This window comes from Echiichthys vipera, assembly GCF_963691815.1.
Source record: "Echiichthys vipera genome assembly, chromosome: 1".
Taxonomy (NCBI): domain Eukaryota; kingdom Metazoa; phylum Chordata; class Actinopteri; order Perciformes; family Trachinidae; genus Echiichthys; species Echiichthys vipera.
In genome coordinates, this window is record NC_139826.1 from 39666445 (window position 1) to 39690915 (window position 24471).

At 47.4% G+C, this 24471-nt stretch overlaps 1 protein-coding gene across 1 annotated transcript in view; it reads left to right on the forward strand.

Annotated features, from left to right (window-relative positions):
- Positions 1-24471, forward strand: part of ppfia1 (PTPRF interacting protein alpha 1) — a 69669-nt gene that overhangs the window by 14663 nt on the left and 30535 nt on the right. Inside the window, exons 3-16 of the mRNA XM_083911662.1 lie at positions 5202-5303; positions 7616-7780; positions 7883-7957; positions 9544-9645; positions 12132-12365; positions 13321-13467; positions 15514-15648; positions 19791-19874; positions 19994-20125; positions 21064-21126; positions 21247-21326; positions 21413-21563; positions 22696-22919; positions 23015-23246. Coding sequence (XP_083767788.1) covers positions 5202-5303; positions 7616-7780; positions 7883-7957; positions 9544-9645; positions 12132-12365; positions 13321-13467; positions 15514-15648; positions 19791-19874; positions 19994-20125; positions 21064-21126; positions 21247-21326; positions 21413-21563; positions 22696-22919; positions 23015-23246 — 1926 coding nt within the window. The remainder of the gene's footprint in view (positions 1-5201; positions 5304-7615; positions 7781-7882; positions 7958-9543; positions 9646-12131; positions 12366-13320; positions 13468-15513; positions 15649-19790; positions 19875-19993; positions 20126-21063; positions 21127-21246; positions 21327-21412; positions 21564-22695; positions 22920-23014; positions 23247-24471) is intronic.

Below are 24471 nucleotides of genomic sequence, written 5' to 3' on the forward strand. Positions count from 1 at the left end.
AGCTCTGAATAGGAGCCATTGTAGCGTCTAATTAGTTTTTGACGGTGAGTCGTTCCTCTAGAAGACCAGATGCCCTCAGCGCAGTGTCAGGTTTCAGCACATGCCATATAAGCTTTTAAGAGCGGCTAAAGTCATTATGTAGGAGGCAGGCAGGCCCATTGGTTCCCATCTCAGCTCCAAATCCAGCGCGCTGTGACGACGGAGAGCTCGTTCTCACACCTTTTCATCAGTCGCCGTGCTCCGATGTGTCGCAGAATTTTAAGAATCTGTGAAATGCACCGGTACTTTCTGTCAAAATGAGTCTAAAACAAAATGTGTTGATATAAAGAGCTGCAGTACTAAAAACACAACACTGCAGCCTATAGGGACGGGAGACAAATGCACAAAATCAGATTTGGTTTGCCCGCATTTGGAGTTAGTTTCACATTCCTGTCCTTCAGTATTGACACAACAGAGAGGAGCTGTTTCCTGCTCTCCTTCCCTTTTACAGCAAAGTCTGTTTCTTCTCTTGCAGATTGAGCTGCAAAGATTAAGGGCGCACTCACACTGTCCTTCCGCAACGCGCCCCGGGCTTTAGGGTCCTTGTCCCCCCCTCAAGGCCCGTTTGTACTCACACTTCCTGGGCCTCGGAGAATGCTTCTTGCTGCCTATACGTCATCACGCCGTAACACGTCACACGCATTGATGACGTCATGGCGATGCGTGGCTTTGTTTCCAGATCTTTCCGTAGACCTCGGAGTTTTTGTGCGTCTTGTCGACTGTTTTTGAATCTTTTCATCGACCAAATCTGCAGTAAACACTCCACCTCCGCATCACACCAACGTGAACCTTTCGCCGCCATTGTTTTAAATGTCAGCGCATGGTCCCTCCTTCTTTTTTCTACGTCCCAACAGGCGCACAGGAAATGACCTCAGAACCGCCGTAGGCCCCGGGCTCGTACACGTGCGCACGCTCGTGCTCGTACACGTGCAAACGTGCTTTACAAAAGCCCACCTCTCCCAAACGGGCTGTGGACGACAAGCGTGCCGCAGCTAGGTGCGGAGTGGTTGCACTCACACTGGTCAAATGCACCGTTGTTCTCTTTAACTGTGTAACTTCCTCTTGACCGTGGCTCCTCCTCCTTATTGCAGGTTTACAGCAGAATGAGTTTTAGTCATTGTTTCACAACTGTACGATTATCATTTGTTAACAGTTCTTCCATCATTTTATTCTAACATATATATATATATCTATCTATGCCTGATATTCTTGTCCTGGAGGCTGAAGGACAGTAGGATATCCCTGAAAAGCCTGTGTGCGTTCCTCTGTTTTGGTGCGCTGTTCCTTTAATAGGTTGGCACACATTTCCGCGTACCCCTCTTAATCTCCTCCCCTGTTCTGAGGCTTACAGAGCAGCTCAGTCCACGTCTAACCAGCAGCTCCACTCCCTGAGCCGTACACCAGTTTACCCTCCTGCAGGGAGAAGTGGGATCAGGCTTTAATGCCCGCGGCCGAACTCGCATGTATACGAGCTTATGACTCTGCTCTATTCAATCTGCATACGTACATTTGGGAAATGAACACTCACATTTTAAAGCTCAACGTCTACACTTTTCTTCAGGATCGAGGGCAGTAATATATGCAGGGTAGTAGTTGTTATTTTATGCATCATCCCAAATATGAAATTGCTAAAAACATGACTTTGTCTAAGGGCGCACTCACACTGCCCTTCCGTACCAGGCCAAAACAGGTTTTACAGGAAGAAGTCTAGTTCCTTTGACCAGTGTGAGTGCAACCGCTCCGCGCCTAGTTGCCGCACGCTTGCCGTCCACGGCCCGTTTGGGACAGGTGGGCTTTTGAAAAGCGTGTTTGCACGTGTATGAGCACCTACAGCGGTTCTTAGGTCATTTCCTGTGCGCCTGTTGGGACGTAGAAAAAAGAAGGAGGGACCATGCGCGGACATTTCAAACAATGGCGGTGAAAGGTTCACGTTGGTGTGATGTGGAGGTGGAGTGTTTACTGCAGATTTGGTCGATGAAAAGATTCAAAAACAGTCGACAAGACGCACAAAAACTCCGAGGTCTACGGAAAGATCTGGAAACAAAGCCACGCATCGCCATGACGTCATCAATGCGTGTGACGTGTTACGGCGTGATGACGTATAGGCAGCAAGAAGCATTCTCCGAGGCCCAGGTAGTGTGAGTACAAACGGGCCTGGAGGGGGGGACAAGGACCCTAAAGCACGGGGCACAGGACGGAGGCACAGTGGGAGGGCGCCCTTAATTGTGCCCTGGGGGAATATTCTCCACTTTGATAGAACATATAAAGAAAATATAACAGTCCACAATAACAATAGATGAATATATGTCTAAATAAATGTATTCTACATTACGTGCAACAGCTAAGATGGAGTCACAGTGCTGAGAATGAACTCTTATGCGTTGTAAAGCAGCGTCTAATGTCCGTGTTATGGGAGGACGTCTCTGGCCTAATGTCCTGGACTGAAACCGTTAAACTGCACTTCCACCAAACAAGTTTACAATCAGGAACCAAACCTTCCCATTTGTATTGTACTCAGTACGATATGTCGTGTAAATGATGAGTTAAGGAAGGTGGAAGTGAAAGAAGAGGGTCATGGAAGTACGGAGAAACCTTAAGGTCGCTGCACGACTCGGCCTCAGCTCCTGCTCTGGAATGTAGGAAGTAAGCCGCTCTGTAATTACCCCCGGGGCCCGCCTCCGAGGGCCTCTCATTGGCTAACGGAGAGTGGAGGGCCGTGGTCGTAGCCAATAGCAAACTCTGCTCCTCTGGTGAAGCCGAATCTGTGCCAGTCGCTGGAAAAGCTCCGAGGCTGCAGCGAAGGGAAGGGAGAATAGTTGTGGTAGTGACTGAAAAGCAGGATCAGTTCCAGCAACCCCCTCCTCCCCAAGCCTCTGCACACACACACACACACTGACACACACACGCACACACACACACACCTCATTTGAAACACAGCAAGGAGGCCTCACTACTCAGGGTGCCTGTGCTAGTTTTTGCAGGGCAAAAAATCAGGATGGCACATTCTTTAGGTCCAACCATGCATGTAATCCCTAAAAATGTGTGTGTGTGTGTGTGTGTGTGTGTGTGTGTGTGTGTGTGTGCGCACAACTGCATTAGTCTGAAGAGAGCCTGAGAAAGATGTGAGGTATATTAGAACAAGTCTGCTCAAAGAGTGGCCGTGTAATCCTCATTTCCCTCTTTCTCAGACGGGCTTCACCTTGTTTCTCTTCTTCCGTTTTAACATCAAACCCTGTCGCTGTAAGTTTGCTACTCTCTGATGTGTGGATGTTGTCGTTCTCATGACCAACGTCTGTGTTAAGCTCGCGTGGTCTGCATTATTAACTCTTTAGGCAGGGACGCACCAAGCCGAGGCCGCGGTCACCAGTTGACCCTCGTCGGGTGTTCTCTGGTGCTGGAGTCTGTGCGGTTTGTTCTAGCTGCGCTTTTTGGATGAGACACGGGCGACCTGAGTTGGTCTCCTTCACCACTATCTCTTCAAAGTCGGCTTGGTGTGTTGATGCATTTAGCAAGTAAGAGAGGACCTCTAATAGAATATCACTGCAGATGGTAAAGTGTAAAGGATCTGAGGCACTTTCAGACAGCAAGAGGTCATCTGCTGTAGAGGTACTGTAGGTTTAAATGATTGACTGTGTCCTGTCTGTTTGCGGAGTCAGAAACTGATCAATTCAGATGGTCACAAAACACACTGAAGGAGCCATACCTACCTTTTACGCCAGAATGAGCGTGTTGCATGCACTGTAAAAATACCCATGATGTCCCATGACCCAGTGGTGGGTGACTGTCAGCCGTCCGTCAGCTCGACCCAGATGTTCCTTTTAAGGAATGTAATTGATAATATGTCGTGTTTATACCATTTCCAATTCTGTTTATCACTTAGGGCGCACTCACACTGTCTTTCCGCACCGTGCCCCGGGCTTTAGGGTCCTTGCCCCCCCCTCCAGGCCCGTTTGTACTCACACTACCTGGGCCTCGGAGAATGCTTCTTGCTGCCTATACGTCATCACGCCGTAACACGTCACACGCATTGATGACGTCATGGCGATGCGTGGCTTTGTTTCCAGATCTTTCCGTAGACCTCAGAGTTTTTGTGCGTCTTGTCGACTGTTTTTGAATCTTTTCATCGACCAAATCTGCAGTAAACACTCCACCTCCGCATCACACCAACGTGAACCTTTCACCGCCATTGTTTGAAATGTCCGCGCATGGTCCCTCCTTCTTTTTTCTATGTCCCAACAGGCGCACAGGAAATGACCTCAGAACCGCCGTAGGCCTTGTGCTCGTACACGTGCGCACGCTCGTGCTCGTACACGTGCGCACGCTCGTGCTCGTACATGTGCAAACGTGCTTTACTAAAGCCCACCTCTCCCAAACGGGCCGTGGACGGCCAGCTGGCTGCAGCTAGACGTGTAGCGGTTGCACTCACACTGGTCAAACGCACTAGGCTTTACCCGCAAAACCTGTTTTGGCCCGGTGCGGAAGGACAGTGTGAGTGCGCCCTTAGATTCTTCTTCCTGATTCTCTTTTACTGTAATTTTGTTCTTTAGAAACAATCATTATATACACATTACAGCAGCACCGTTGTTCTCTTTAACTGTGTAACTTCACCTTTCTTCCTCTTGCCCGTGGCTCCTCCTCCTTGTTGCAAGTTTACAGCAGAATGAGTTTTAGTCGTTGTTTTACAACTGTACGATTCTGATTTGTTACCAGTTCTGGATTCTCATCCCTATTTAACTTTTGCTATATTTATCTGATCATAAGCCAAAACAGTGTCCTCCATTTTAAGCCCAGACTTGCTCCACTTTAGGATGAGATGTGAGGAGGTGTTTAGTGTGCGGTGCATGTGGTAGAGCCGCGGCGGTGGAGTTGCACCGTGCTGCTGGCTCTTCAAGAAACCCAACACTTACATTGCAAAGGCAAAACAAATACGGGTGCTACCCAAGGTGACCAGTAACGTGTTTGCAGTACTCCAAGAGACAGATGTTTGATTGCTGCAGTGGATTTCAAAAGTATTTTACACTCTATTAAAGTTTAAACTCTAAATATTGAAGTTCCCTGGCTTCATGTTAACAACAGTTTGTATCTTTCTAAAGCCATAATAAATATAAACTGAGTTCAGCAAGCAGTAGCTACATGTAACCGTATTTGTTTTTCTCTTCTAGGAGTTTGCTGCACTAACAAAGGAGGTGAACGTGTGTCGGGAGCAGCTTCTGGAGAAGGAGGAGGAGATCGCAGAGCTGAAGGCGGAGAGAAACAACACACGGGTTAGTATAATCTGCTGCTAGGCACGCACACGCACACGCACACGCACACACACACACACGCGCAAATACACACACACACACACACACACACACACACACAGGCAGATACTTTATCTCAAACTAAGTATTACACAGTCAAACAGGAAACTTCCTCCGCTGTTCAATGATGGAGGAGAGAAACAACACAAGTTAGTATAATCATCTGCCACGCACGCACGTACGCATACACGCACACACACACACACACACACACACACACACACACACACACACACACACACACACACACACACACACACACACACACACACACACACACACACACACAGACTGACTTTATGTCAAACTAAGTATTACACAGTCAAACAGGAAACTTCCTCCACTGTTCAATGATGGAGGAGAGAAACAACACACGAGTTAGTATAATCTGCTGCTACACACACACGCACACACACACACACACACACACACACACACACTGCTCTGAGTCGTTTAGGACAAACTAACAGTCAAACAGGAAACCTCCTCCACTGTCCACCGATGGAGGAGGTTCGGCTGGTTTTCCAATCCCTGAAAAATTCCTGCGCGCTCTTGTTTTGGGTATAGACGGTTGCCATGACACTGGTTGACAAATCAGTTGGTCTCCTATAATCCAAACCATTGTCACAAGTTGAGGGCGTTGCAAATTGCTCAATCATCAAAATATTTCAACCTCTGACAGTAAGTTTCATCACAGACATCTGTTTGTGCTGAGGAGGAGCAGCTCTGTACCTCGGGTGTGTTATTAGTGAGTTACTGTGTCTGATGAGATTTTGATTTTAACATTTAACAATATTGAGTCTGTCACAGAAGATAAGTCATTTCAAATATTGTTCAAAGTCAGACGTGCAAATAGAGAATTAGAATAAGAAAAATTGCAAACTATACGTTTTATGGCTGTCAGGGCGCCCTCCCACTGTGCCTCCGTCCCGTGCCCCGTGCTTTAGGGTCCTTGTCCCCCCCTCCAGGCCCGTTTGTACTCACACTACCTGGGCCTCGGAGAATGCTTCTTGCTGCCTATACGTCATCACGCCGTAACAAGTCACACGCATTGATGACGTCATGGCGATGCGTGGCTTTGTTTCCAGATCTTTCCGTAGACCTCGGAGTTTTTGTGCGTCTTGTCGACTGTTTTTGAATCTTTTCATCGACCAAATCTGCAGTAAACACTCCACCTCCGCATCACACCAACGTGAACCTTTCACCGCCATTGTTTGAAATGTCCGCGCATGGTCCCTCCTTCTTTTTTCTATGTCCCAACAGGCGCACAGGAAATGACCTCAGAGCCGCCGTAGGCCTCGTGCTCGTACACCTGCGCACGCTCGTGCTCGTACATGTGCAGACGTGCTTTACTAAAGCCCACCTCTCTCAGACGGGCCATGGACGGCAAGCTGGCCGCAGTTATGCACGGAGCGGTTGCTCTCACACTGGTCAAACGCACTAGGCTTGACCCAAAAAACCTGTTTTGGCCCGGTGCGGAAGGACAGCGTGAGTGCGCCCTCAGTCTACCTAAACACACGCTTCATGCTTATTAATGCAAAAACACCAGATCTACATAGATGCAAGACTCTAAACTCCTCCCAGTTTCACCAAAGCTCTAATGGCCGTGGATAAACAGGACGCGTACGGTGATTCATGGGGGCAGGATTCGTTTCTGTGCAACAAGGTTGATGCTCTGTGCTTGTGATCATCAGTACTGAGTTCTGCTGATCAGGGGCGGCAGTAGCTCAGTCCCTGTGTGGACCATGAATGGAGCGTGGACTGGTGGCTGGAGAGGTGCCAGTTCATCTCCTGGGCACTGCCGAAGGGCTGTTGAGCAAGGCACCGAACACCCAACTGCTCGGGGTGCTGAGCCATTGGCAGCCCCCTCGCTCTGACATCTCTCCATTAATTGCATGTATATAGGTCCTGTTTGCGTGCGTGCGTGCGTGCGTGCGTGCGTGCGTGCGTGTCATGAATAATAACAGTGGAAAAATTGAATTTACCCTTGCGGGCTAAATAAAAGTAATTCTTCTTCTCCTCCTTCTTCTCCTCCTCCTCCTCCTCCTCCTGCTTCTCCCCCTTCTCCTCCTCCTTCTCCTTCTTCTCCTCCTCCTCCTCCTTCTCCTCCTCCTTCTCCTCCTCCTCCTTCTCCTCCCCCTTCTCCTCCTCCTTCTCCTTCTTCTCCTCCTCCTCCTCCTTCTCCTCCTCCTTCTCCTCCTTCTCCTTCTCCTTCTCCTCCTCCTTCTCCTTCTCCTCCTCGTCCTTCTCCTTCTCCTCCTCCTCCTCCTCAGCTCCTGTTGGAGCACCTGGAGTGCCTGGTGTCTCGCCATGAGCGCAGTCTGAGGATGACAGTGGTGAAGAGACAGGCTCAGTCTCCAGCAGGAGTCTCAAGTGAAGTGGAGGTCCTCAAAGCCCTGAAGTCACTTTTCGAGCACCACAAAGCCCTCGATGAGAAGGTACGACCGCGTCTGTCACTGAGCGTAACATGAAGATGCAAATAATGGTGACGTTGTGCAGGTTTGTTTATCTTTGTTGTACGTATGTTTATTTTTTTTAAGGTAAGGGAGCGATTACGCGTTGCCTTGGAAAGATGCAGCGCCCTGGAGGAACAGCTCACCCTCTCGCACAAAGAAGTAAGCAAACTGTTTTAATTCAAATATCTGAATAAGAGAAATTCAGTTAACCCAAACAATTCTAATACAAGCTTTCAAAGTTATAGCTCAAAATATCTATAATCAACTACATTCACTTGATAAAGGAGTATTTCATGAAATTAAACTTTCTGTGTCCGTGTCCGTGTCCGCGAAGGTCGGCTTCAGCCCGGTTGCCTTAACTGTTGTCATCCTTGGCCGTGCGTATTGTGACCACGCCTGCTGTGCACGCTCCAGTCGGTCCGTACTCAGGTCTAGCCGGTGGCGAATGGACTCGTACGCACCCGTAGCTGGTTTACCAAGTAGAAGAAGATGAAAATGAGGACTGTATTAAATTGAATAGACAGTTAGAGCAAAGAGTGATAAACTAGAATATCCGCCATTTTTAGAGGACTACAAAGACGACGGCACCAACCCCCAGAACCGTGTGTGCGTCCGTGTGACCAGCACAAGTCTGCAGACGAAGTATAATCGTGGCTCTAGTTTCCGAACCATGTTTGTGAAATGCAGTGACTATAACTGATGGCACACATGATGTAGGGATGAAAGCTCTTTCAAACTCCTGTGGGAGAATACCTCTTCGATACACACACTCTGTAAAGGTCACACCAGTGCAGTGACATAAGCTCCAGGTTTTAAGAAGATCCACGGAGTCACACTGCTTTCTTTTCTGTTAAGAAAACTCCTGTTACTGTATTTTTCTACACTCCAGGAAATGCCGTCAAAAAATATGTCAAACGCGATCGATGCAGCATTGCTCCTGATGGCACCGATGGACATTTTGCACTTTTGACCTGCTTGAAGACATCTCTCGTGCTCTGGATTTCTTTTTGCATATTGAGCATCCACACTGACTCTAAGAGGAAGAGATTCACAGCTCTTCCGTACACACACACACACACACACACACACACACACACACACACACACACGTGCACATGAATGCAGAGAGGTCTTTAGTCCACTGTGCGTTGAATGGGAGTAAGATTGACAAAAGGCCCAGAGGATCTTGGGGAAGTGTCCTAGATATCCTCTCTGCTTCACGCTGCAGCACTTCATGCTACACTCATCTTTTGTTCCTGGGAATCACCCTGGGACCACACACACACACACACACACACACACACACACACACACACACACACACACACACACACACACACACACACACACACACACACACACACACACACACACACACACACACCCCAACACACATAAAACCAACCACTTGCCACTCTGCTTTTATTAGTAACCTTACTTCCTAAGGCGAGGCAGCTTTTTGCTGTTTTGTTTTCCTCCTGTTTGTCCATTTGGCATCGAGTTCATCGGCCTCTGCAGCACATTCATGCGAGTTTGCAACCAGAATAGTTGCGGTTTGAACTGCAGGCTCTGGGCACTAGCTATGCTTCTATGTGTCCCTGTCTACTTTCTGTGTGAAGTGGTGAAAAAAACCTTACAAATGATAAAAAGAAGCGAGCTCTTGGTTTGGTGGTTAACAAAATCACCGTTTATCAGCAGCAAACGAACGACTCTGAAAGGTGTTAACAGACTTGTGTTTCCTCTAGTTGGCGTACCTCAGGGAGCAGAGCAGCCAGAAGAGGGGGATGGCAGATGGGACCAGCGAGGTCAACCACAACTCCGAAAACACACCGAGCACCAACGGCAAGGTGAGGTTACCCTGCTGCGTGCGTGAACACCGAGCGGAGGCTGACGAGGCCGCAGCGCCTGGTCAGAGGAGACGCTGCAGGTGGATAGGGTCAACCGTGTAACTCATGAAACTTCTCCAGCTGATTACTGACATCAAAGGCCCCCACACACGATACGCGGTAAAAACACTTTGCGCCGGCCGTTCCATTCGTTTCCTATGGAGGATGCGGTAGTGCCCAATGTAGCGGTGCGCATCGATCAGTTGAACTTTGACCCTGTTGTCGCTGACCTTTCAAAGGTGCAACCAATGAGATAGGAGCTTTGAGTGGGACGTTTACGTTCCCTAGGCAACCAGAGAGCGACATTAAGCCGGCTAGAAAGATGGAGGAAAAACGTGTTGTTTGTATGAAGCTCATCATGTGAAGGCCCCTTAAGATTTAATATTATTTATATCTTTTTATTACTCCATGAATCAGAAAATACTCCATGTTTTTCTGAATCATATGTTTTATAAATGAGGATTTGATGTATGATCATCATCATACATCCCTCTGTAATAACCTTCAGAATATAGAGAGCAGCTTTTACTAATATCACTGTTTAACCTCCAGAGCGGATCACTGACATTCAGACAATTCTTTTTTTCTATTACAAGTTTCCTAAAACATCAATTTTAAATATGCAAATGAGTCATTATTGCAGCTCAGTCCATAGGTGACTTGGCTGGGAACCGTAGGGTCGCTGGTTCAAGTCCCTGTGTGGACCATGTATGGAGCGTGGACTGGTGGCTGGAGAGGTGCCAGTTCATCTCCTGGGCACTGCCGAGGTGCTGTTGAGCAAGGCACCGAACCCCCAACTGCTCGGGGCGCTTGTCACTGGCAGCCCCCTCGCTCTAACATCTCTCCTTAATTGCATGTATATAGGTCCTGTGTGTGTGTGTGTGTGTGTGTGTGTGTGTGTGTGTGTGTGTGTGTGTGTGTGTGTGTGTGTGTGTGTGTGTGTGTGTGTGTGTGTGTGTGTGTGTGTGTGTGTGTGTGTGTGTGTGTGTGTGTGTGTGTGTGTGTGTGTGTGTGTGTGTGTGTGTGTGTGTGTGTGTGTGTGTGTGTGTGTGTGTGTGTGTGTGTGTGTGTGTGTGTGTGTGTGTGTGTGTGTGTGTGTGTGTGTGTGTGTGTGTAACATGATTAATAATAAGAGTGAAAACATTCAATTTTCCCGTTGCGGGATAAATAAAGTAATTCTTCTTCTTCTATTAAAATAAACACCTGAATGTGTTTTTAGTGGTTTTCTTTCCACTAGTCTTAAATAAGACATCTCAAAAATGAACAGGACGTGAAATAATTCAATGTTTCTGTTTGCAGAGTCTCCCCTTAGATCTTAACTAATTCATTAAATGAATTTAGGACTGTGACATATTGTTACATTATTAATGTGAACGTCGTAGCGTGAACCTTCTTAAGTGCAGCAGTGAGTCTCATGCAAGTCCTTTCACCTTCCTTCTTCTCTTCATTGTGAAACAAAACCTTGGTCTTGGCTCGCAGTGATTAGCTTTGCTGCGTGACGTCACCTTCACACATGCACGGACAAGATGCAGATACTGGGGAAGGTGTGCAGGCTGGAAACAGTCCAGGTTTCTGCTGACGGCTTCTTCTGTTTGTCTCTGCTGAAAACAACAACATGTTCATCAGCCAATTAGTGCCTGAGGAACAGTGTGATGTCTCATGATCATTAGTATGCGTTATAGGTTTGATCCCTTTTTTTAAATGACAACTTGCCTAACAGGTAAACAGAGTGACACATGTGATCTACCTAGCTGAGGAAGGTAAAGCTCTGGATCTACCGCTCAGTCCTGGTTCCTACCGTCACCTGTGGTCATGAAAGCTGGGTCAGGACCCAAAGAACCAGGTCCAGGTCCAAGCGTGTGAAATGTGTTTCCTCAGGAGGGGGTCTGGAGTCTCCCTTAGAGAGAGGGGGAGAAGTTCAGCATCCGTGAGGAACTCGGAGTAGAGCCGCTGCTCCTTTGCGTTGAAAGGAGCCAGTTGAGGTGGTTCAGGATCATCTGGTAAGGATGAACCCTGGGCGCCTCCCTAGGGAGGTGTTCCAGGCACGTCCAGCTGGGAGGAGGCCTCGGGGAAGACCCAGGACCAGGTGGAGAGATTAGATCTCCACACTGGCCTGGGAACGCCTCAGGATCCCCTAGTTGGAGCTGGTTAATGTGGCCCGGGAAAGGGAAGTTTGGGGTTCCCTGATGGAGCTGCTGCCCCCGCGACCCGACCCCGGATAAGAGGCTGAAGATGAGATGAGATGAGATCACTTTGAGCAGTTTCCGTGCACAAAAGGAGGGCTTCAGTTCCATGTGACGTTCCCGGCAGACTAACTGTGTTTACTTCGATCTGCAGCTTGGGATCGATAAAGTATTTCTATTCTATTCTATTTAACTGACGTGAAGTGAGTACGTGTGCTCTGTACACCTCGTGTGCACTTGTTAAAACTGTCACTCCTCCCACAGCGCTCCTCGGATGGTTCGCTGAGTCAGGAGGAGGACTTGGGGCACGGGTTCGGGAAGGTCAGTGAGCTCCAGGACGTGGTGGACCGTCAGACGACCGATCTGGGCCAGATGAAGGAGCGCATGGCTGCTATGGTTACACGAATCAACGAGCTGGAGGAGGACCTGGACACGGCCCGGAAGGACCTCATCAAGTCCGAAGACATGAACACGCGGCTACAGAGGGACCTGAGGGAGGTAAGGAGGTCTATGAGGAGCCTGAGGGGGCAGCTTTTTAGATATATTCCCAGATTTGATCCAATAAAATACTGTTTTCACCATTCAGTATGAGAATTTATCGTCTTTCAGTCCGATTGTCATGATACAAAGTTATGTCTGCATTGACGATACCTGAGGGATAGTCATTTGAAAATTGCATATTTGGGTTTATAATCAAAGGGTGCATCATTTACAGTTCAACGGATTAACATCTACATGATTACATAACCCATGATTCCACATCCAAGTGCAAATATCGTCAGCTTTGAGATCAATTCCTTCTTCCGTAGCTGGAAGAATTATATCGTCACAATGATACAAAACGTCCTTCATATATTTTCTGTATCAGTTCTGTAGAAAAACCAGCGGGCGAACAGCGTTGCGGCAGTATTTACGTCATTTGGACGACACTTAACAGTCTGCTTTGTTGCACTAAGGGCGCACTCGCACTGTCCGCCCGTACCGTGCACTGTCGGCTTTTGAGACATGTGAAGGTTTTTAGGTGCGCCTCATAGAAAATACGGAACATCTTTTGCACAGAGTAGTGAACTGGAGCTCATTGTTTCCTTATATTGTTTAAGACATAAGTGCAATTACAAACAAATAACTGCAGTGGATTGTAGGAAATATGTACGTATGAGTTTCACATCGTTTTATTTTCAGGACATTCTTTTGAGCTAATAACATCACAGCACTTTCATGCATATGGGGCTGTTTTTAATGGTGTTTATGTACACTGCAGTACCATGCTTACAGTATCATATCATATATCTTTCTAGTTTAAATTCTCTTGTGTAAAACTGTGCTTCTCACGTGTTTAATACCCCGGTGGTTTGTTTTCTGCGTGAGTGTAATTATCCCAAACGCCTCCCTTCCATCTGAAGATGCAAAGGTCGGAGGACAGACACTAAAGCAAATGCTTGTGTATTTTTAGTCGATGGCTCAGAAGGAAGATATGGAGGAGAGGATCACCACCCTGGAGAAGCGCTACCTGGCAGCTCAGCGGGAGGCCACCTCCGTCCACGACCTCAACGACAAGCTGGAGAATGAAGTGGCCAACAAGGAGTCGCTCTTCAGACAGGTAGGCCCCACGCTCCAGAACTTCAAACTCCTAAATCACAGAGCACACTCCTGTGATTTAGGAGTTACTGAAGCCTGCATGGATTTGTCTGCGACTGCTTCTAAAGTTGGCGTGCTTTTTCTACTTAATCGCAATACAATGACGTCAAACTCTGCGTCTACACTGGTGCAAACCGAAGAAGGAGTCGTGGAGATGACGAAGCGGTCCATAAGTTGCCGTAACATAAGCAGATTTTCTTTCTATGAAAAACCTAAATTACTATTATTATTATTATGGCTTAGATTTCTATAGCGTCTTTCTCAGTGCTCAAGGTGCTTTACAGAGTCCAGGTTCATTCACACAGACGCACTTGGTGGTGGTGAACTACGCAGTAGTCACAGCTGCCCTGGGGCAGACTGACGGAAGCGTGGCAGCCAATCAGTGCCTACGGCCCCTCAGACCACCTCCTCAAACATACAGCAGTCACACACATTCACACAATGCGAGGTGGGTGAAGTGTCTTGCCCAAGGACACAGCAACGACAATAACAAAAGCATGGCAGGGTGGGGATCGAACCGCCGACCCTTTGAACATTGGCCGACTCGCTCTACCACACAAACATTCTCTAATTTAATGTTCTTAACTGTGCTCAGACTCTGATAATGAAACAGTTTAGTTAACGCTGAAAACCTGTTCAGTACGACTTTTTTCCCCCCACACAAAAAATTGATCAGGAATCACTGAGGACGCCCTCCCACTGTGTGTCCCCGCTGTTGGTTGACGCATAATACAAACGTCATCAACACGCCCATTCGGTCTCCAACAATACTCTGGAGAACAAGCGGCTGTTTTCACACATGGGCTCACTACTTGTCCCCACCCTCCCCCGCGCCCCAGGCCCGTTTGTACTCACACTACCTGGGCCTCGGAGAATGCTTCTTGCTGCCTATACGTCATCACGCCGTAACACGTCACACGCATTGATGACGTCATGGCGATGCGTGGCTTTGTTTCCAGATCTTTCCGTAGACCTCAGAGTTTTTGTGCGTCTTGTCGACTGTTTTTGAATCTTTTCATCGACCAAATCTGCAGTAAACACTCCACCTCCGCATCACACCAACGTGAACCTTTCACCGCCATTGTTTGAAATGTCCGCGCATGGTCCCTCCTTCTTTTTTCTACGTCCCAACAGGCGCACAGGAAATTACCTCAGAACCGCCGTAGGCCTCGTGCTCGTACACGTGTGCACGCTCGTGCTCGTACATGTGCAAACGTGCTTTACTAAAGCCCACCTCTCCCAAACGGGCCGTGGACGGCAAGCGTGCCGCTCCTAGACGCAGTATGGTTGCACTCACACTGGTCAAAGGAACCAGACTTTAGCCTGAAACGTCCTGGGACACGGTACAGAAGGACAGTGTGAGTGCGCCCTTAAAGATTGGAGAGTCGGACCGTTCCCTGCATCGGTACCAATAAAATCCTATCAATTCCCAAAACAAACTGTATTGGACAAAGCCCTTGTCAGTGGATTAATAACGCCCAGTCACGTAAATCATAATCATAATCTGACTTGATTTGATGAGGCATGTGTTGATTCTGGTGTTTGAGTGTGAGAGTTGGTCTGAGGGCAGGAATTGCCTGCAGTTCTCCTTTGGCAGTTTCCAGACCCCTGCTAATGAATTCTTGCTGTATTCACACAGTGGCCAGCGCAGCAGGAAGTGAATGGGAAGCCTCAAAGACACTGGCTTGTTTCTTTACATGTCCTCGCTGAGATGGAGACGTCTCTCTCCTCTTTTCTTATGGCCTTTTTGTCCGTCTTTGTGTTATTATGAATGCTCTCTTCCTCACTTCCTGCCCACCCAACCCTCACCCGTCCCCCCTCCCTTTGTCTCCCTCTCACTCTGCCCCGGACCTCAAGTCTTATTTCTTGCCTCTCCCTTCACCTCGTGGAGGTGAAAGTAAACCTTGAGGCCAGGATGAAGCAGAGTCTTCCAGCGTGCTTGCTAAATGACAGATGACTGATGTTTGCTTTTGCTTTGTTTGTTTGTTTGTTTGTTTGTTTGTTGTAGACTGAGGACAGAAACCGACAACTCCAAGAGAAGCTGGAGCTGGCCGAGCAGAAGCTGCAGCAGACCATCCGCAAGGCAGAGACTCTGCCGGAGGTGGAAGCAGAGCTAGCTCAGAGGGTAGCTGCCCTCACAAAGGTACCAGCACCTGTCCACTGCTCTCACAACCCGCCTTTAGAGCATATTACAATGTTCATAAATACTCAGGTGCCTTTAAAAACCCCAAGCATTTCATTGACACGTTTCAAAACATGCTGAAAAGCAACATGAATCATCTAACAATAGCATGTCTTCTAACTAAACACAGTGGGTACCAGCACACACAGTGTACCCAGGGCCATTAGGTAATTTCCTTTACATCGTAGCAACCAGGAGCTCCCCGTGGAAGCTGTGCAGGAAGCCATTGTTTATGTTACTCCAAATATCCAGGGGGGCCTATTTTTAGAGCTTTGGCTCATGTTTTTATCCATTTATAGTTTGAGTCTTTGTCCTGGACGACGCATGCTGCCGCTGAACCTCCACGGGCGACCGAGCGCCTTATTTGTATTGGAACTGGCTCACGGTACATCTGTAATTTAACCCAACGATCTTTCTCATTCTCATCTGAGCCTTTGGGTTTAGAGTTGATCAGAGTTTATATAAATAATGTTATCTATAATTCTTGCTGTTCTTTTACTTGTTTATTGATTTAGTATTTGCACAACATGTGTTATGCATAAGATTGTAGCAGGACACAGGATAAAGTATAGAGGATCAAGTCAACAACATGTCTGCTGTGCCTAATGATGCACTACAGACTTCAGTGAAAGTTGACGTGCAGATTTAGTTATTGAAGGTATCTAACCTCAAAGAACAGCTGTTCACAAATGTCCTCCTGTGACGCCAACGACGGTCGTAAAGACTCAATAGAGCACTAACCAAGCCGAACTGATGGTCGTTGGCACTTGGAGCACAAAGGGTTCCAGTGACATCATCGACCTTGTGAGAGGTTAAATACCTGGATCGCCACACCAGATAGTTGGTCCAGTCCCAGCCTGGTCCTGGTCCAGGTCCTGGTCCTGGTCCAGTCCCAGCCTGCTCCTGGTCCTGGTCCTGGTCCTGGTCAGATGTGTACATGAACTGATGAAGCCTCTTGGATCAGAGGTGAAACGTCTTCCTGACAAATAACCAAGTCCAGTTGCTTTGGACTGAAATTGCTTTGAGGAGAACGACGACCTGGACACATGAGAACATGCACACGCTTATTGAAGGTATTACACATTACACTAATAAAACATATTTATTATTATTTATTATAACTAATTCATCCGAATCCAAATCAGAAATGGTTTATTGCCACAAATGTTTACAATACATAAAACGACCTCAGAACCGCCGTAGGCCTCGTGCTCGTACACGTGCGCACGCTCGTGCTCGTACATGTGCAAACGTGCTTTACTAAAGCCCACCTCTCCCAAACGGGCCGTGGACGGCAAGCGTGCCGCAGCTAGACGCGGTACGGTTGCACTCACACTGGTCAAAGGAACCAGATTTTAGCCGTGAAACCTGTTTGGGCACGGTACAGATGGACAGTGTGAGTGCGTCCTGAGATGAAACGGTCTTTGAATCAGGAACCTTGGAGGGTAAATTCGTTTGATGTCTGGTCCGACTGAATGAGACACTTGCGTTCTCACATACAGCCCCGCCCGTCAATGTCTGGATAAATGCAGGTGTGCAGCGCATGTCGTCTCCATGCAGTTCCAAAAAAACTGACACAAATCATCCGTTCTTTTCTCCAACCTCTCTTTATTCCATCGTCAGTCACTCAGTCTATCTTCTAAAGTCTAATGTGAAACCTTCATTGTGTTATTACTCCTCTAACACACTGTGTCATGTGCTTGTCTACCTGTTCTGTCTTCAAGCCAAGAAATGAAAGCAACAGCGGTCCTTGAAGTCCGCTTTCTGTCCATCTTCTCCCTCAAACCAATATATTTAATTGTTGTAAAGTTCATGTTAAAATCCTGTTGTCTCCTTTTTTCTCATGTCTTCCTGTCTCGCTCTGTTCCTGTGTGCTCTTCATGCTGCCTTTACGCCTCCTTGTCAAACCCCTAGTGTGTTCTGTGTGGCCCTAAAGGCACTAAGACTCAGAAGAAGGTAGACCAGCTTCACTCACTGAGCTAAACCTGCGGGATAGTGGACCACTCTGTTACTGAACCTAACCGGGCCAAGAGAAACAAACGGCACTATTTATATTTCAAGAACAACTGTAGAACACCGTCATCAACATTTCTACCTGCAGTTACAGTTTGTCTTTCACACGACGCGCCCGGTTAAGTTCAGTCTCAGAGCGTTTATCAAAGTGCTGTGGTGTCTGATTGAGCTGAGGCCCGTGTGTTTGTGCTTCATGTGCTGTGTGGATCATGCCGATACCTCTCCCTTTTTCCCCTCAAACACAAAAAACCCTAATGTTTGTTGTCTAACACAAACAGGAAGTGCCAGCTGACTTGCTCACAGACTTGTGGAGACCCTGCCCATTAGAGCTGCCAAACAGGCTGTCATGGAAAAGTGTTTAGCAGCCGCTTGGCTCTTACATGAATAAGCATCAACAGACGGATCAAAACTGCTGTTACACTGACTGTATGCTGGCTATAGTCTTCAAATTGCAAATTAAGTATTAGGTCAAATGTTGTTTAAATCCCTTTTATTTCATTTTTATTTATTATTCAGAGTTGATAAATCACTTGAGCAACTATTGAGGCCCTTAAAAAACATTAAAAAGTCTTAAATTTCTCAATATATATTTATGAATCTATGGTTTAGGTGTATGTGTATAGTGGGGTGTTAAAGTGCAAATCATCCCATGGTCATTTCGGCACTTGCATACATCAAATAAGCCATCGAGACAGTTTTTTCTCCTGCATGAACTATAAACGTAGGAGGAGAAGTTCAGCATCCGTGAGGAACTCGGAGTAGAGCCGCTGCTCCTTTGCGTTGAAAGGAGCCAGTTGAGGTGGTTCAGGATCATCTGGTAAGGATGAACCCTGGGCGCCTCCCTAGGGAGGTGTTCCAGGCACGTCCAGCTTGGAAGAGGCCCGGGGAAGACCCAGGACCAGGTGGAGAGATTAGATCTCCACACTGGCCTGGGAACGCCTCAGGATCCCCCAGTTAGAGCTGGTTAATGTGGCCCGGGAAAGGGAAGTTTGGGGTCCCCTGCTGGAGCTGCTGCCCCCGAGACCCGACCCCGGATAAGTGGATGAAGATGAGATGAACTATAAATGGAGAAATACGGTAGAGTCGCTAACAGTCGGACGTGGCTAACAGTGATTAGCTCTGGGCAGTACGGTGAAGGCATTCAAAGGTCTTTTTTAACCACTAATCCTGCTAAAAATAACAGCAAACCTCTGCAGCAGCATGAGAAGAGTCCCTACACACAAAACAAAGCAGCAACAGCGTAGTTAGTGAAGCCAGAGTTTATTAAAAGAGTGTTTTAAAGACTTACCTACTGGCCCTTGTACCAGCTCCTCTCATAGTTAAGTCCATTCAAGTGGATTAGCAAAGTCAATCCCAAAGGAAGGAGCCGATTGGTGCTTTGTTGTGTGTGTAGGGACTCTTCTCATGCTGCTGCAGAGGTCTGCTGTTATTTTCAGCAGCATTAGTGGTTAAAAAAGACCTTTGAATGCCTTCACGTACTGCCCCGAGCTAATCCCTGTTAGCCACGTCCGGCTGTTAGCGCCTCTCCTGGATTTGTCTGTAAATATCTGTCTCCTATTTGATGTATGTAAGTGCCAAAAAAAGGACCATTGGATGATTTACGCCAGAATTACACTTTAAGCTACTTGGCTAAGACAGGAAGTTGGACTGCAACGAGTTTAAACCGCAGTTTAAATCGTCAGAAATGGGAAAAGGTCAGAAAATGGGTCTTAAAAAGGTCTCACTTCAGGATTCCTGCATACACTCTGATTCCTTGGTAGAACCGTGGTGGTTTAACGGCTGTTGTATTTGTTTTAGTCTTTCTTTGGGTCATGCTGCTTTGCTGTCCTCTCCTGATGCAGCTGTAAGTCGGCGTATGTAGATGCTTGCTTCCCAGGCTGTCGATGTGGGTGACCCCCTCCTTTTGAAGGACTTAGGCTTTGCACCCGAAATCTCAAACTGGGCCGAGCTTCGGCCTTGTCTCAGCGAGGTCCTTCTCCAGGATGGAGGCAAATCCCTCTAGTGGGAGATCTAAGCTTAGCACTAGAGACGCTCTTTAGCTCGGAGAGGATTGAATATACTGAGACACCAAGGTGTTTTATTGTTCTCAGGCAGAGGAACGCCACGGCAATGTTGAGGAGAGACTGAGGCAGCTGGAGGCGCAGCTGGAGGAGAAGAACCAGGAACTGCTCAGGGTGAGAAAGACGGGGAGTCTGCTGTCACTACACATTACCTCCTCCTTACGGGTTTACTGCTCTTGCAACAGTTTTAACAGGCACCTTTTTAAAAATGCTGTTTTTCCTTTTTCCTTTAGGCACGGCAGCGAGAAAAGATGAACGAGGAGCACAACAAGCGTCTGTCTGAGACAGTCGACAAGCTTCTTTCAGAGTCCAACGAGAGACTCCAGCTTCACTTGAAAGAGAGGATGTCTGCTCTGGAGGATAAGGTGACTAACACACGCAGCAAAGAGGCAGAGGACACTGCGTTAGGGTTAACACGTATATCCGGGATAGCCTGGAAATTCAGAGGCTAGTTTTCCACTCATGGAAACACCTGGAAGTGGAGGAACATGACCTTTATATCCTGGAAAGTCTAAATTGTATCTAGCTCCTCACTTTCCATGAGACTCGACTGTTGGTAGGATCAGCTGCACGGTGCAACCCTTCAAAGCAGGTTTGCCTGATATGAAAGGGAACGTAAAAACACTCTGTACACACCAGACTCAAAGCGGAACAGACCTGCAGTGATGTAGATTAAAATTGTGTTGATGTTAACTTTGTGACATTTACGCTGGGTTTCTAACAGGCGGCTTATTTTTAACTGCCACTCCTCTGTATCGGTGTCGTGCAGCAGATTCAAATCAGAAATGTGTCAAAGCAACATGGTGCTGATGGTGAACTCAGTGTCTGCCCTCTCATTGGCTGCTCGGAGTCACCTCTCGGAGAGCAGGCGGAGCGGTGAACGCTTGGGCACTTGCGCTGCTGCCTGCTGTTCGCTCACGCTGCTGTTCTCATAGGAAACCCCAACTGGGAGAGAATAGAGGCGTCCAGCGTCGTCAACAAAAAGTAGCGCGAGGGATTTTAACTTAAAAATGATTTGAGGACATGTTCTAATGTCAGCGAGCTGCAGCACAAAGATGGTTTAAGCCGGAGTTATTTGAGGCACATCCGAGTCCTGCACGCAACATAAGATTTCCACCTTAAATATTCCACGTTTTTTCAATCTATCTTCTAATTTGTTCTTACTTAAGACTTGACATGAGTGTGACTTGGGTAGATGTAGGAATAAGACTGCGGTTCAAAACAGCCCTAGAAAGGACCGGGTGGCTGTGACGGATGGTTGGTGGATCACTAACTGTTCATTGCTCGTTCCTTGTCTCTCCAGAACGCCCTGATCAGAGAACTGGAGCACACCAAGAAGCTGATTGAGGAGTCTCACCACGAGAAGGTGAGGAGTCCATAAAGGTCTCTTCCCCTGTATCTGGGACCTTTTCATTATTTCAGATGCTCCAGTGACCGTGGCTGCAGACTAAATGATCACCACGTCTGTAAATGTCCCCCCCTGTAGGAGCAGCTCCTGATCCAGATTGAGACCATGAGGGCTGAGAACGAGCAGGGAAGGAGCAGGAGCAACTCCTTACTACATGGGTGAGCCTGTCTACCGTCACAGTTCACAGTTTCACCCTCTAACCTCAGGGTCTTTTGGGTTGTTTCAATGTTATTCTTTTTTCCAGACGGTCTCAGATGGGCAGCACTCCAGATTTCAGGTATCCGGTGTCGGCGTCCTCGATGATGGACAGTAACTCGGACCATTATGGCAGCGCTCTTGTGCTGAGGCGGCCTCAAAAGGGACGGATGGCAGCGCTGCGGGACGAACCGTCCAAGGTGAGCTCACAGCTGACGTGCTGTTATTTATTGTCTGCTGACAATAATCTAAGGGCGCACTCACTCAGTCCATCCTTAACGTGCCCCAGCACGTTTCACGGGTAGAGTCTAGTTCGTTGGACCAGTGTGAGTGCAACAATACCACGTCTAAGAGCAGCACACTTGCCGTCCACGGGCCGTTTGGGAGAGGCCCGTTTGTACTCACACTACCTGGGCCTCGGAGAATGCTTCTTGCTGCCTATACGTCATCACGCCGTAACACGTCACACGCATTGATGACGTCATGGCGATGCGTGGCTTTGTTTCCAGATCTTTCCGTAGACCTCTGAGTTTTTGTGCGTCTTGTCGACTGTTTTTGAATCTTTTCATCGACCAAATCTGCAGTAAACACTCCACCTCCGCATCACACCAACGAGAACCTTTCACCGCCATTGTTTGAAATGTCCGCGCATGGTCCCTCCTTCTTTTTTCTACGTCCCAACAGGCGCACAGGAAATGACCTCAGAACCGCCGTAGGCCTCGTGCTCGTACACGCTCGTGCTCGTACATGTGGAAACGTGCTTTACAAAAGCCCACCTCTCTCAGGCGGGCCGTGGACGGCCAGCTGGCTGCAGTTATGCGCGGAGCGGTTGCACTCACACTGGTCAAACGCACTAGGCTTTAGCTGAAAAAAACGGTTTTAGCCCGGTGCGGAAGGAAAGTGTGAGTGCGCCCTGAGTAACAATAAATGTTTTCTTGTGATCTTTCCCTCTTTGAAATATTTGAATACTGGAAGCTTCTTTCGTGTTATTGTTGCGTTGTCTTCCTCGTGTTATTTGTATCACGTGCTCTTTTCCTTCCTCTACCTGTTTGAGTTCTTTTTGATGATTTTCTTCTTCTCCGTTTCTCTCTGTTTGCTTCCTGTCCGGACATCAGCGACATGTAAGTCAGTGTGCTGGAGATAACCGTGACGGCTCCTTGATGCATTAATGACAAATACCCAAGTATCCAGCTAACTCTTATTATTTTGTATCCTCCTTGTTATCTTTTTCTCCCTTTTCTCAATATCTGATTTACACCTTGTTTCTATGTTTATCCTTCCCTCATCTCTCTCTCTCTCTCCTTTCCCTCTTTGATACCTGAATGAATGCAGGTGCAGACTCTGAATGAGCAGGAGTGGGAGCGCATGCAACAGGCCAACGTGCTGGCAAACGTGGCCCAGGCCTTTGAAAGTGACATGGATGCTTCAGACCTGGAGGAGGACAGAGAGACCATATTCAGTTCGGTGGACCTGCTGTCCCCTGGTGGTCAGGCTGACGCGCAGACCCTCGCCTTAATGCTGCAGGAGCAGCTGGACGCCATCAACAATGAAATCAGGTACCAGCGTGCACAGAACACCAAACCCTGCTTCACGTACTTTTCCATCAAAATGTCGTTATTTCGACGTCACCGTCTCTCTTCTATCGCTGCAGGATGATCCAGGAGGAGAAGGAGAGCACAACCATCCGGGCGGAGGAGATCGAGTGCAGGGTGGGCAGCGGCGATAGCCTGGGAGGACGCTTCCGCTCCATGAGCTCCATCCCTCCGTCACTGTGTGCAGGCTCCTCGCTGGGCGGCTCTCCCCCAGGCTCTGGCCACTCCACCCCCAGACGCGTTCCTCGCAGCCCCAACAGAGAACTGGACCGCATGGGTGTCATGACCTTGGTAAAAAAAAAACTCCTTTCCTTTCACACTGCACCGAATAACCATTTTAGGCCTTTACACACCGGGGGCTTTTATTATGTTTTAAAACTCTTGTGGTCGTGAGGACTTTCACACAGAACGTGAATATTAACGATAAAGCAGCAGATTTATTTTTTTTAGTACAATGACAATTTTAGATGTCGAACCATGAAATAAAGAAGTAGTCTGTAGTCTGACTCAAGACGGAGAACTTCACTCCTTTCAACCTTGACAGGGGCAGCACATATTACATCCTCCCTTCTTACCTTTCACAATAAAAGCCCTAGACTGCTGTTAACTGTTGAGCCGATGTGACGGCCCGAGCACATCACTAGTGTGAATATGGACAGGAGAACATTTAGCATTTTCATGTTGTTTATTTGTAACGCCCCCTGTGTGTAACGGTCTGCCACACTCATGACCTCATGTCTGTCATTACAAGTCCAATAAGTCAGAATTAATTAATATAATTCTGTGTTTTTCTGTGTTGGTCGTAGTAAAGAGCATTTGTTCGTCCACATAAGCTTGAACACTTTTCGCCTCTCATTGTGGGTTTTGTGTATTTATGTGGGATGCACCAGTTTATCATCTGAACATCGATAGAGCGGTGTGATCGTCTCCTTGTTGACGGCCGTCAGCCTACGGGCGAATAAGATGGTGGTCACCGATGACTGTGTGTGGTTTATCTGTGTTTCACCGGTGCGTTTAATTTATGTTAAAAAAGCTTTTGAAGCAGTTATTTTTCAAAGAGAGAATCTTTTCCACATGAAAGGAAGATACGTTAAAGGTTGTTTCTTTCAATTGTTCGATTGAATTTGAAATTTAGTTTAATGAAAGAAGCGCTGAACGACTTTAACCCTCCTGTTCTCCTTAGGGTCACTGGTTCAATGCTTAACATCATTTTTTTTGCTTCATATTTAAAGACTTTTCCTAATTTAACTGGGAAAACCTGTAATGGACATGATCATATTTTTCATGTCGTGAACACAAACGTGTCACAGCGTCGTTCCTTTGGGTCAAGTTGATCATTTGGACGATATAATCATTATTATTTTTATCTATTTTACAATAAAAACAAACAGAAATACACGCTACTGTGCTTGATAATGGAAATTTCTTTAATTCCAAATATTATAAATAACACAAAATTGTACTTACTAATAATAAACTTACTATAAAACACACACGAATGTCCTTCAATCCAATT